This window comes from Leptosomus discolor, chromosome 2 (assembly GCF_034619465.1).
Source record: "Leptosomus discolor isolate bLepDis1 chromosome 2, bLepDis1.hap2, whole genome shotgun sequence".
Lineage (NCBI taxonomy): Eukaryota > Metazoa > Chordata > Aves > Leptosomiformes > Leptosomidae > Leptosomus > Leptosomus discolor.
The window spans coordinates 17,197,364-17,211,696 of NC_141392.1; the positions used below are offsets into that span (position 1 = coordinate 17,197,364).

Consider the following 14,333-nt stretch of genomic DNA (forward strand, 5'->3'; position numbering starts at 1 on the left):
AGCTTAAGCCACGATCAGCTATTAGAAAGCGTGAGGTTACAGGAGCTGGATAACTAGTCTCCCAGCTGTACAACTTCTGGGTACAAGGTGTGCCTGGAGAGCCTGCCAGGATCACTGGGCACTGTGGTCCTGCTTAGCTAGGGAGCAAGGAGAGCAACACCAGCTGCTATATGGAGCAGAGGCTGTTCCTCATACAGCACAAGAGACTTGCTAAAAAATTAGGAAAGTGCGTGTATGCATATAGCATCAGTTTTCTGCAACTTCTAATTCTGCTCACATTGCATGGATGTATATTTGTTAGCTCTCTTGAAGTTCCTGTTTGGATTTGATTCATCAGGCTCACAGAGAGCAGCAGACATATAATGTTTGCCATGGGCTGTTACTATTATTTAGTAGAACTCTTTCTGCTGTTTGCACTTCTGAATTGCTGCCAAGATCAGGTTAGACCTGATGAGCCAAATTAATCCCCAGTGTAACTGTGTGGCAGTCAATGGATTTATGTCAGAGATGAATCTGGGCCCAATATAGATGTATTTTTTGGCAGTAGGAAAAGAATGCCAACATAGAAATGAATAAAGGTTAGATGGATAGTCCCCTCAGCTGAGCCTGCCCTTTCAAGAAATGTTTTCCCTATACACCCACCTCTTCTTTCCAAGGAGATGTGTTCCTCTGCTTTCCCTGCTGCTTGCTCTGGAGTCCTGAACCAGGAGAGACATGCAAGGTACATGTGGAAGTCCTCAGTGGGTTGGAGGTTATGGAGCTTTTTGGGCTGCTCCAGAGACCCACAGGCTCTTGAGAGAGTCAGTACATAACACCAGTTCTCAAACAGATATGGCAGGACTAGCACTGGGGATATTCAAGAACCGCAGTATGAGCCCTTTGGGGTTCGTACATTGCCTACCCCAAGGAGGTCCGGGCCTCAGCTGCCATGCAAGTAGCAAATATGAATTCCCTTTCCTCTGAGGGACTGGTACCCCCAAAAAAACAGCCCTGTTTAGAAAACACCATGGAAAACTGGGTAAGAACTGACCATAGTGAATTCCAGTTTGTGAAACGAGAGGACATACAGAAGCAGAGAAACATCTTTGTTTCGGTTGTGAAGTCTTATGTTGCAATGTCGGTGTCAGGTGCCAGGCTTGGTCCCCTGTCTCTGCTCTGATGACTCTCAGTAAGGCAGGAAAGGACATTTAAAAGCCCGAACCTCGTCTCAGCTGCACCCTTTAACATTTAGATAAGTGCTTCCAGCAGTCTTGCATAGAGCGTTGAACCATTTTACCATTGTCCCCAACCTTATTGTAACTTATTCAACATTAGAATGATAAAAAAGAACGACAGGCAAGATGAAACTATAATTTCCAGTTTCTTTTTGTATAACACTTCACCTGGTACATCTCACTCCACATAAATCTTCTCTAACCTCTGAAGAATGGTGTCCTTGAATCATTGCATAATAGAAATAGTAGTTTTCGTATTGCACTCTGAATAATTACGTGCTATATTGTGATGTTTGGAACTGAGTTCTTTGTGATACTACAAACAAATGCATATGCATTTTTATCTAATGCTGACCAGTAGCTAGATGGCAGATGTTGGAAATTATTTGGTAATGGAAAAATCTGTCCTGTAATGAAAATAAGTGTAAATTGGATGCTATTTCCTGCAAATTGGGAATGCAAGAACTCCTAGAGATGGAGGTGTGCAGGGGGCATTCAGATGAAAAGACCACATGTAAAATCCCACAAGCCCACTTACATGGCTGTGCAGAGGCCCAGGTCTTGCTGGACACATCTTAGCTGGCCAAGCAGCATTGACTGTTTGTGCATAACCCAGCTCCTGAGCAGGACCCAGTATTTGTCTATGTTTCTGACCTGCTCAACTAAGCTGTGGTGTTTCCCTTAGCTTTGCTTTCAGACAGAAAGGGACTAGACCATGCAGAGGTAATGATTTTATCCAAGTCAATATTTCTTTTACTTTATATAGAAGTGCCTTCTTTCTTTAACACTTTAAGAGTGCTATTTCCCCTTCATACAAAGGCATCTCCCCTCAGAGGCTGGCTGAGCTGTTTGATATGAGCATCCATGTGCTCAAGGAGGGCAATGTCAAAGTGGAGAAGCTGTTGACTAGAAGTTCACCTGTTTTAGTATGATCAGCAACTCACAAGCATGGTTTCTGCTCAGGTGAACTGATTGCTGTGACAGTAATTGCACCTGTTTAAGAACCAGAATAGCTCTTCAAAAATGAATTGAAAAATCATGAAAACCCCTATGTTCAAGAGCTGTTAGTCATGTACTGACAGAAGGACATTGCTCTGGGAAAAGAAACTGAGCTAGATCAGCTAAGCCTTGCATAGAGTAAAGTTACTGAAACATCATAGACTAGCTGAGGCTGGAAGGTCATTCTAGTCCTTCCTCCAAGTGGGTTAAACCAGAGCAGGTCCTTGTCCACAATGTCATGGGATACCTGCTGATGCGGAAACAGTGCAGTAGCCTCCATAATCTCCACATTTTCTCCACCCTAATAAGAAATCCTCCTTTTAGAAAATTATGCTAGCTGGGCTGAATTAGTTTGTCTTGGCTGGTGCTCATATTCACAGAATCTGTAAGTCGTGGGTCACTCCAGCCTGCTCTATTTATGGAGCCTGCACTGGGGTGATGTCAGGCATAAGGCAGCACAGCTCATTTCTCCACTGATAGCAAAGGTGTGCTTTTGTTGGTCTGCCTGGAGCCTTTCCATGGAGGGCCAAAAAGGCTCTAGAAGACCCCAGATCTTCTCCCCATCTTCCCCATAGGAGCAAGACTATAGACAGCAGATCACACATGGAGGCTCACTCTGGCTATGTGCTTCACCTCTACAATTACAGCAACCGCCCTCCTCACCAAAAAGAGCGTGGGCTGGTTGCAGCCCAGTTCTGTGTGGATCCCTGTCCTCCTCATCCCACACCGCACTTCTACAGAATTGGTCATGTTTGAATCTGCTGTTCAGGGATGTTAATGTGGGGAATTTCTGTTAAAATGAATACAAGTTAAGCTGCAGAAAATGTTCCCTATGGTTTTGCTGAATAGAGTAAGACAGTTTTATATTGTCCATTAGGTAAACTATCATGAAATGAGATTTTTGCTTGTTATCTGTCTGAATTACTTGAAGGTACCAAAGCCAAACTTAGAGTGTAAACCATCATCTCCTAAACATTTCAGATGTTATGTACATGAGTAAAACTTTGCCATGGCTTTAGGAGGTAAAGTGCTTTACCTTTCATCTAAGAAAGAGTAGTGCTTTTGTGAAAAATGGCCTTTAAAAGACCTGGTCACTGTTTCACTTAACAGTAGCACTGAACAGAACATCAGGGATATAGGCCTGTCAGGTTCATGAAAGATGGTAAATTTCCTGGGATGACTATGAAAATAGAGGAGGCACTTGAAGGTAGTGGTGTTAACAACCTTAATAATGTTACTCCAACACTACAAGAATAAAGTTACAGTTTCAGAATTATTTGACAAGTGACTGTAAAGCCAGGACTGAATTCTGGTCTCCCAAATCATATTCCAGAGTCCTAGGTGCAGCATTGCACCTCTGAGATGTGGAGTGCAACTGTCATGTCCGCTTTAAGTCCCTGCTTGAGACTCTTTGGCTCATAAAATGCATGCACTGAGTTTTCTGGATTAAAAAAAGGTCTTTTTGTTAGTCTCCTGCATGCTTATCACTGCACATCTCTAAATGTTTATGTCAGAGTTTTGTTCTACATTCTTATACTACTTAAAAGATAGCTTGTACTTTGGGGTGATTTTGGAGGCTGGCATGCTTTATTACACTTCCATTTCAGCTGTCTTGATCTGTAGCAAAACCTCTAATTGCTCTGCATCCCCATCTAACTTTCTAATAAGATTAATTCTGTCTTGTGTCCTGGTAGTCCCTAATTAACATGATTCATCTTCACAGTTAAGGACTCCAGGGTATTGCAGCGAGCTCAGATTCACCGCTCAGTGAATCTTAGAAGTAGTTAATCTATCCTTCCATGAGCAGACCAAATGTGGTTAGGTAGCTTCAAAGGGCTAAATTCGTTGCAAGGCAGTGATCGGAAAGACAGACGAGGAGGCAGCACATCTGCAGACCTCGCCTTGAACTGTGGCTGCTTGGCCAAATGCAGACAGACAGGGCAGGAGAGAGAGACCCTTAGGCTGCCCTTACCGTGCTGCTTTCCTTCTGCTGAATTAGAGCACCCTGAGGTGGATACTAATGGTACCAACTACTTAATTAACCTGTGGGAAGGCAGAGTCAGGAAAACAAGCGAGCATTTGATCCGGCTTCACCCAATGCAATTCCAAGCCCATACACTGGTGTGGAAGTTGAGACTAGAAGGTCACACGTACCCACCTCCTGCCCTGTGCTCGACAAGAAAGAGCTTTCCCTGGTACAGGCAATTAAGAATAAACTTCAGTTCATCACTGCAATTGGCAAGAGCCTTTGTGAAAGATCTTGAGAATCCATAGCATTTTGCCCATTATTTTTCCACTGTTACACAGCTCTTTTTTCCAGGGGCCTTTAGGAACTGGAGGTATCAGAAAGCCAAAGAGCTTCTTTACACATGGCTTCATGGCCACTCTGAAATGAGGAGGGGCTGTCTCCAGACATTCTGCTCTTGAAGCTTCCAGGTTCGTAAAGTTTGGATGAAAAGCCACATCCAAATTACTTCAATATCAATAGCATAAAATGGAATGGCTTGAAATTTGTTTCTGGATGTACATCAAGAAAACAGAAAATTGATTTCTGGAGGTCCTTGAGAATTGTGAATTAGGATCATAGTCTTAAGAGTAAGAGCTATTTTAATGGAAGGGTGTTTCTGTCTCCTTGGTTCCTCTGTCACTTGGATCCTGAGCTCCTGCAGCGGGTGGGTGCAGAACAGCCTGGGACTAGGAGAGACGTGGCAAAGCACCCAAGCTGGGTAACTACTGGGAGGAGAGGGGAGCACAAGGTGCAATAAGCACCTGGTTTAATAGCAGACAATATGAATACAGAAAGTTCTGCATGGCAGGAGACAGCAGAAAGAAACCAGCAAGTAGAGCCGTTTCCATGAAGCAGAGCTTTTAAGTTGCTGATAAAATTACAGAGCGGCAGGAATGCATCCACCTAGGGCAGATGAGCTTATAGCAAGGTGCCCTATGCTGTAAATGGTGGTCATGCCTTTTGTTCTCCCTTATGTTTGTTGTTATAATTGGAAGCCAATTACATTATTTCTCTCAATGCTGGCATACTTACTAAGGGTGCTAATTAATTAAAATTCTCTCCTCATTCCATTAGCAGAGAAAAAAAGTAAGCATTGAGCAGAAGCAAGGCTGCAGTGTCTCAGTTCTTTTCATAGCAGCATACCTCGCTAGCGGCAGAACTAGGGTCATGTCATTTAGCCTCCTTGACTCTTTGTTCCCTGTCTGTAACATGCAGACAGCCTGTGGTCTGCTTCATAGCAAACATCTGCCTCACAAACTGCAGAGTACTACTGGGGAACTGTATTAGCTTTAACCAAGCCAGTCTACCTTTGGGCAAGAAGCAAGCCAGATTAGTCTATGTGGAGCTCAAGCTGCTAGACTGCTAACTGTGCCCAAAAGATGACTTCTTTACATGCAGCAGAGCATGTATACTATACCACCATAGTCAGCAGGACAGGTGTAGTGAATAGCTATGGTGCTACTTGGACAGCCAGCGATTCTCAAGTGACCCAAACAGGAGCCAGAACAGGTTGGGAAGGAAGATGTCTGTTAGTGAGGTACCAGCATTACATTGGGAAGAAGCTGTAAGTGACAGATTGCTGTTGTGTTCAGAGAGTAGATCTGAGTGTCAGCTAAGATACTGTGGTAAGTGGCAAAGACTTTCTCTGTGTGGCATGTTATCTTGGAAGTACGGCAAAAGATGAGACTTCTGGTGTAGGTGGGCTTATCTTAAGCAATTAATTTTCTGTGACTGTAGGTGGTAGGTATTGTTTGGTGCACCCTTCCCCTTTCCTATGTCTACCTTTCTATACAGCAATATTTTTCCCCTCTTTATTCTGGGAAATTACAAGTTCTCTCCCGTGGTTCATACTATTATAAAGCATGCCGCAAATTTTATACAAAAGGGGAAAAAATTAGTTTGAGAGTCAGGCAGGTACAACTTGCAAAAATAATTTGGCAACAGCAAGCCCTAGCAGAAGTCTGAGGTCTGCTCCACCACCATGGATTATGCAGTGGGGCCCTGCATTGCCACTCAGCAGAAGTTCTCCAGTCTCAAATACTTCAAGCACACCCGTAATTTTAAGGATCAAGTCAACAGAGTTAAACCATAGGACTGGATCGGAAAACTTCACCCAGGATTGTGGAATGTCTGGCAGTGGAACAAGCTGTACTGCAGTCTCACTATTTATGGGTGGCTGCTTGTAAGTGTTCAAAACATTGCAGTGCTGCAGAGTAAAAATAATGCCGATGGCTCCGTGTATAATTAAAGCTTTAGTAAGTCACTTCACCTTCGTGCAGCCCCCCCCTCAAGTAATTTAAGATTTCGCTGTGTATTTTTAGCCTTGGAAGTCTGTGAAAGTTTCTTGCAGTCAAGTTTTGAAGTTTGTGTTGAAAAACTCTGCCTTTTCAGAAGAGTTAACTTTTTCTAAAGCATTAAATATGATAAAAATCTCATTTTTGATGCAAAAGCAGTGCTGTCTTACTTGCACGTGGGCAGTCTTCTGTAGATGCTACATAAACACTGTCAAGTCTGTTCTGACCACATGACACAAACCTACTAATAATGAACAGATGCAGAGCTCAGTGCTAGAGCTACAGCAATGTACTGAAGCAGTTGTGATCAGTCATGGGCATATAATGCTTTGGGACATGCTGGACATTTCACATACATAGGATTAGCTTTCTAGTTTCCCTATCTACAGCCCGCCTTCTGCAGACTTGGGAGATGGAACAAATCCTTGAAGACAGGAACAGCAAGCGCCAGCTCTCACTTGTCAAGCGACTATATTTTTTGTCCGTAGCAAGGCCAAATGGACTGGACAGAGCCAGCATTCATTTTGAGTGTTCTTCCGATATGGAAGAGGAAAATAAAAACAACATGCTGGCAAAAGCTAAACAAAGCATTTTTAATAGCAGGCCACAGAGGAAAATTCATGAGTTACTCTCCATGGCAACATCTAGGTTCTGTCACGTTTGCTGCCTCCACTCTCTCCTCCTTCCCTTTCTCTTCTCCTCCTCTGATCCTTTGGTTCCTGCTGTTCCTGCCCGGGACCTGCCTGCACTGCTGCCCACAGTGGTGCAAGTGTCCACCTGGCATTGGCAGGCAACTGCTTCACTACTAGGTGTCTGCACATCATCGATGTTCCCCCCTTGCAGCAGCGCTTGTTACACCTGTCCTGCGCACATGGGATTCAGATTTTCAAATCCAAGAGGTGCTGCGTGGGACCAAGCAAGCCTCCCATTTTCTAAGCTGTTCCGCTGCTCCTGCTCTCCTTCCGCCTCAAACTGTTAAAGCCACCTATCCAGACTGGCCCCGTGCAGTGTTTGTGGCAGGGGTAGGCTTTAGTCTGTATAAATACTGGAAAGGGGAAGAAAGCTTGCCAAGGCTGTTTAATTAAACTTTAGCCTAAAACTGAAGCTTTTAAGATGCTGATCTAAAACACCATTACTTCTAGAAGAAAACCAGGTAAGTGCACTGAGTCCTGGCTTACTTCCATGGCTGAAATGAAATACAAGAGGAAGGATGTAGGGGATGCCACTGATGCTCAGGTTGTATGTTCTCTTGGTTGGGACACTTAAACCTTGCTGATGCTGCAGCATTGCGTTGCAGTCTTGCCATCTCTATGTTCTCTACATTTCAAGAGAAACAAGTCCAGCACCCACTAGCAGGTGAAGAATCACTGTGTAAATGACAGCCTCCGTACCCCAGACTAAGCACTGGCCCTAACCCGTAGCAGCAGCATGGTACAAGAAAGCCACAGACACTTCAGCTGGATGCTCTGCTTCAGGAGTGCAGTAGTTGTGTTCCACCTGTGTTCAGAGGGGGCTGAATGGCAAGTGGCTTTGCGTCTTCCTTTGCTTGCTTTGAGTGCCTCTCAGGAAACTGGGTGGGAATATACCTCCTCGCAAAGGAGCACATCTGGCCACAGAGCCAGGCAGCCACTTGAGAATGCTTAGCTTCCCCAGGAGGAGACCCTCCGCTTTTGCTGCAAACCAGAGAGATCCGCTGCACATCCCCTGCCCCCAGTCACAGCTCTCTGAAGAGGCCAGGGGAAGAAGAGGCATGGTGGAGACCCTGACCAGAGCACTGCACTTGCAAACTGCAAGAGCAATGGTAGTTCACACACACAGGTACATCGAGTGCTCTTCTGAACCAGCCTTTTCTGTTCAGAGAGCTGCAATAAGCTTGGAAAGAAAACAGTCGTCTCAGAGGGTTTAAGTGATACACCTGTTAGCAGGTTATCTCTGATGTGGCCTAAGCCCTGCTGTGTTCCAGAGAGGGGGAAACCAGGGACACTGGTGAGGACTTGCGCTGGCCAGAATGATTCCAGGGTGTTTTACCTTGTGTCTGTTTTCTCAAGCAAAGACACAAACAATTGCCTGCTTTAGGAAACTTCAGCAGATAGTCAGCTCGACGATCTTGTTTTATTGTGTACCCACATAAGCAGAGGGGAAAAGTTTTTGGCATCAGTGGATGCTGCTATGGCCTTTCTTGGGCAAGTTTTAGTAGCTCTCTTTCCCTCATCATAATCCAAAGGACTACAGCTTAGCATATGGATCCATACCAAGAATACAAGACCACCACAACTGAAACAACACCTTACAGTTCAAGCTAGAATAGAAAAACAAATTCAGGACTCTTAGGACCCAAGGTTATCTTAACCAATAGATACCCCATTCACTGTAATACTGAGGAAACAAGTGCAATCCTTATTACCCTTTTCACACAATTTTCTGCATCACACGAGCAAGAACCAGTACATCTCATGAATTTTTAGCACATCCACATCTGCCTCATATACCTGCCAACACTGTTTAATGACAGCTAATAATCATTTTACTTAAAAAATTCAAAGGCACATCAGACACGTCCCCACACAGAGCACTCCCCTGACACGATCCAGCTATACAGGTACATCTCATCCCCACAAAACACATGCTCATTAACTACATCTCCCACCGTTGATCCAACAGCTTTCCTTGCTCCCACAGATGCCTCAATTTTCGTTCCCCTCTCCTTCCCATCTTTCCCTGTGCTTACATGCAGCTGTGCTCCAGCATCATGACACAGTCCCATTTTTCTCTCTAGAAGCAGGAAACGAGGCATTGTCCCACTGCCTTATTTACTCCCAGTGATATAGGGGAACATCTTAAATAACCTCCAGGCTTGTAGGGAGAGGAAGGGGTATTTCCCAGCCCCTCCCTGGCTTTTGTTGCGTAGGGACCATGACCAGCAGCAGCTGCTCCACATGCTGCCCCTGACTGCAGCAATTTGGGTTTCTGCAGTTCCTCCACCTGTAACAGGACAGCTTATCAGATACGATTTCCTTACAGCAGAGATGCTTTCTATGGTGAAGTTTCAGATATCTGGTAGTCAGTGGGAAGCCCACTAACAAGTTGTTTGTGTGCTCAAATTACTTACACTGTGGCCATTGGTGTCTCATCTTGCTCTGGTTTGCACCCTGGCTCCAACTAGGCTCACACTTCTGATGTTTCTGGGAAGATGCCATCAAAAGTTTGCCCACAGCCGGTTCCTCCACATGGAATGTGCCAAGATCCATGTTGAGCTGAAGCGCCCAGGATAGGCTTTCTTGCAAAAACAGGAGAGGAAAACGCTCATGCATCTTATGATATTCCATAACACAGTCACTGCTGCACTCAGCATGGGGGAGACTGCTCAGGACAGGCCATGGGCTTGGCCTCATGTCTTCCACTCTGGTTGAGTGACCTAAACAGTAGTAAACCAGGAGAACTCTCTGCAGGGTGCGATTTTTTACTCTAAGACAAAAACCCCAAACTATTCCTCTCTCATACTATTTTGGTGTACTCTGTGAGGCCAGGAACCAGCAGGTGATGCTCTCGGAAAGGCCGTGGCCGCCAGGGTACTGGAATAACCTGGAGAGGGGACTTTATCTTTTGTGACAATGGACCTGAGAGGAGAGAAATGACAAAAAACCTTCGCTTTTGTCTCTCCCTTTATAGTGGCGTCCTACAGATAACACATCCGCTTTGTGTTCAGTGGGTTAAACTGTTGAAAACAAAAAGCATTCTGTATTTACTGGTGTAATCTAAAAATACCACAATTCTGCTGACAGCAAAAGCAAACACGGGCTCCCAGAGGCTTTATTTCCTTGCCGAAAACAGCGCGTGGTGCCCCAGCTGGCTGACATGGCCCCAAGTGAGATGAGATGAGTGGAAGGGGCAAACTCGGCTTCCCATCCCCTCCCAGCCTCACTGCACATGGTGCCTTCACCCTCTGCCCCTCAGCTGCTCCAGAAGGGCAAACCTCAGCTCCCACCCGTCCCTCTGCCCAGCCCCTGGGACTTGCTGGCTGCGGGTGCCGAGTGGGCTGTATGGCTCAGCCAGGTGATTGCAATGGGCCCTGGCGCCCCGTGAGGCTGAACGAACAGACTCGTTAGGCAGCGTACGGCATCTTCTGTCCATGCCTCCCCTCTGTCCCCAAAGAGGCTGTGATTTAGGATAATCCTAGATCATGATCTAGAATAATCCCAGATTTTACTGTATTTTGGGTATTTTTCATTGAGAAGATACAAGAAATGCTCGATATAATTCACTTATCTGATGTTATGCTGGCATAGCTGCAGGCGCTTTTAGTTTACATCTCCTTGCAAAGTTAGCAGCTTGTGTTTGCTGGTTACATTCACAGCCTGAGACCTTTTTGGACAGCTGATTTATTTGGCCAGCATCATCCCAGCTGCAGTTTGCATACTGAGTTTATGATTGCTAGGCTATAGGTATGCAAGTGTCTGAATGCTTGGTCAGGAAGGGAAGTGGTTGATTGCCCCAGCTCTGATGCAGCCAGGCAGTACCAGCAGATACAGCAGGCTTGCTTGCCTTCCTCCTCCTCCTCCTCTCCACCTCTCTGCTTCCAGATGCAAACACTTCCATATTTGGCAACGTGTAACTACGACAGCTTCTTAAGGGGAAAACGTCTACCTTGGCAAATGCATTTAAGACTTTCTTCTGCTTTACAATTTAAAGCATATGTGGACTGGAGGAAAAATACTTCCATCTTATGTCTGCTGGCATGTCTCAAGTCTCGTATTTAAAAATGTCAACAACCTCACAAAAATTAGCTGATCATAATTAATAAAGAAGATGCACTGGCACTGGAAAATGAATTGGCTCCCATGAGTAGGGAAGTGGCCTGAAGAGGGAATCAGAAGCCAAGGTGCATGAGATTTTAACCCTAGTTTCTGTATCAATTCCCTGTCCAGAGAGGGACACTTTACTGCTTTGCTTGCTTTATTCCTTTCTGAATGGGACTAGCCATTAGCTTAGTCACTGTGGTGTTTAGGGGATTATTTAGCTAATTCAGCACCTCACTCTAATGATGTAAAAATCTTAAAAGCTTCACTGGAAGGATTTGAAGCTGTAGCTTAAGAATTATTGCTCATTTACAACCTTTTTTTTAACACATCTTGGAAGAGTTAAAGGTAAAGCGAGAGGGGAAGATTTTAATTTTCATTTTAAAGAGAGACATGCATTTCCATTTGGCAAGATTTCGCATCCTGATGGGAAAACGTAAACACTCAGTCTCTGATCTTGCCTCAATCCATATTTAATCTCAGAAAGTGCTGTGGTGTAACTTTGCAGACAACAGTTTCAGGAAGCATGGGGGAATATTCCAGTCTCCTTCTGCTTTGGAGAAACTATACAGGAAAAAAAAAAAGGTAACTGAAGCAGGGCAGAGAGCTCACATGGAGGGCACAAGAGACACGGAAGACAAAGCCACAGAGCAAAAGACAGCCTTTCTTTTATCAAGCAATGGGGAGACTTATACAACATCCTTTGGGATTAAAATTATTATTTCCCCTCTTTTCCTCTGTGCGCACAAGGGGATGAAACGTTGCCTGTGAAAGGTGAGCAGTCAGACCACAAAGCCCGCGGGGGCATTTCTCACAGAGGAGAAGACGCTGACCCACTCCCTGCTGGCGATGCTCTGGCATCGGGCTGCCTCCCACCGCCCCGGCAGCGCTCACCCGCTCCCCTCCGCCGCAGTGCTGCTCTGCCCCCAGCTTCCACGTGCGGCAAAGGGAGCGGGTGGGAGTACGAAATCAGATCGAGCCAGCGGTAGGAAGACGAGCAGGGTTGTAGGAGCCGGTGGAGTGTTAGGAAGATGCTGGAGTTGAAGCCTGCAGAGGATGGTAAGATTAAAAATAGGCTGTAGCCAGCCTTCCCCAGCATTCCAGCATCTTTACTGCCTGTTATCCTGGTGACCCACTGAAGAAGCAGCAGCAATGTAAGAGATTATCTCTTCCACCACCCTGGCAGTGCAGGATGGAATGGTATTTTGCTCCTAACTACACGCTTCTGCTCTCCCTGTCTGGTGAGGTCTTCTGGAGGGGTGTAAACTAAGTGTTTCCTCCCCATCTTTGGTCAAACTGAGGGACTCCCTCCTTCCCCCAAGGTCAACAGGGCACTTGCATGCCTTGAAGATGAGCTCCTTCATTCACATCTTACAGGGCATTTGCAGGCTTCCATCCTTTGATAGGAAAAAGGGAACTTTTTGTAGAAACCACTGGACATCATGCTGCAGGATTTTTAATTCAAGACATTCGTTAAAGAAGCCATTTCACAGAACTATGTTATCCAGTACAATCCACACTACACCTTTGTACCTACCTTAATAATGCTGTATTTATATAAAAAAAAACGCAAAGAGTATTCATAATGTTAAGAGGTATTGAAATGCATACTTAGATCAGGTAACTGGACCTCCTGGCCAGCAGCTTGTACATTATTGGGGTCAGAAACAGTTTCTTCTGCTCTTTACCCATGCTGTGTATTTCTGCAGGTTGGTTGTGGGACAGACAAGGCTTCCCCAAGTTGCAGGTTTCAGCTAGCCATGGGCCCAGGACATCAGCTGTGAATAAATGATCAGGCTTGCCCAATGTCATAAATTCAGGAAGAATCTTTGTAAAGGCTGCTGTGGTGTAGTTCCTTCCCCACCCCCACCCCCACCCCTTTAACTTTCATACATCAACCAGATCCTTCATCTGAATTGTTTTAGAGGAAGTCTGCAGGGTGTTTGCAAGTTTTGTAAGTCAGTCTGAAGCAGAGTCAAGGACTGCAACACCAGGTTGCCTGGCTCTGGCACTGGTTTAGCTGCTTCTGCTTTGTTAAAACATGCTTTCAGGTAACAACTTGCGACTGGGGAAAGCTTTGAACAAAGATGCAGTGCCACATTAGCACCCCCTTTTTTTTGGTGTGCTACTTCTAGAGCAGTATTTGTGAATAATAACGGACTGCCTGACACATACAGCTTCCTTGAGCCAGTGCTGCTCTAACGCTGGGTGCAATTTTCCCTTTTAGAGCTTGTGTGTAGTAAATGTTCTCCACAAGGGAGAGCCACCAGGCAGAAAAAAGGTAGACTGGTATTTCCATAGACAGACAGCACTCCCTTGTAAACTGCCTGCAGTGCATAAGTGGTTACTGTTGGGTGGTGGGGAAGGAGCCAACACCCAAGGAATGTTTATTCTGTCCTGGTTTTCAGGTATACCTATCAGTGTAATTCAATGGGAGATGGTAGCATGTTTGAGTGAGATGTGGCTGTGCCTCCATTCGTCCTCCTGTAAAGTGTTTCCAGCTTTTCAGTGGGAGCACAAGAAGTGGGATGCTATGAGAAGTGGCTCTAAGGGAAGGAATTTGGCATGAAGCCATGGCTTTCACTGGGTGTTTTGTTGCTGCTCTCTCCCTAGGAACGTTTGTATCTGCTTTCACCGTGCTGTGCGGAGCCCGGACCGACCTCCCCGACAGGCACATGTGTTGTGTCTTCTGGCTGAACATTGCTGCTGCTCTGATTCAGATCCTGACGGCGATTGTGATGGTTGGCTGGATTATGAGTATATTTTGGGGAATGGACATGGTCATTCTTGCAAGTAAGTACAGTGCACTCACCCGCTGACTTCTACCCTCCGTGGCCATGTTGCTGGGTCGCAGCTAATGCCCCTGCAAGCCATTGGACTGCACTGCAGGGAAAAAGAGCCACAGGATAGGCTCTGCAAGTCCGTGAGAAACATGGCAGGCAGAGGAATTGCTGGCAGGCAGTTGGGATGGGCCCCGTGACACATCTGGAATAGCCTGCCATCCCACCACATGGGTTAGGAT

General features: G+C 45.6%; 1 protein-coding gene across 1 annotated transcript in view; it reads left to right on the top strand.

Annotated features, from left to right (window-relative positions):
- STUM (stum, mechanosensory transduction mediator homolog) overlaps window positions 1-14,333 on the top strand; it is a 42,957-nt gene that overhangs the window by 19,997 nt on the left and 8,627 nt on the right. The window contains exon 2 of the mRNA XM_086461079.1: window positions 13,925-14,104. Within this exon, the coding sequence (XP_086317205.1) occupies window positions 13,925-14,104 (180 nt within the window). The remainder of the gene's footprint in view (window positions 1-13,924; window positions 14,105-14,333) is intronic.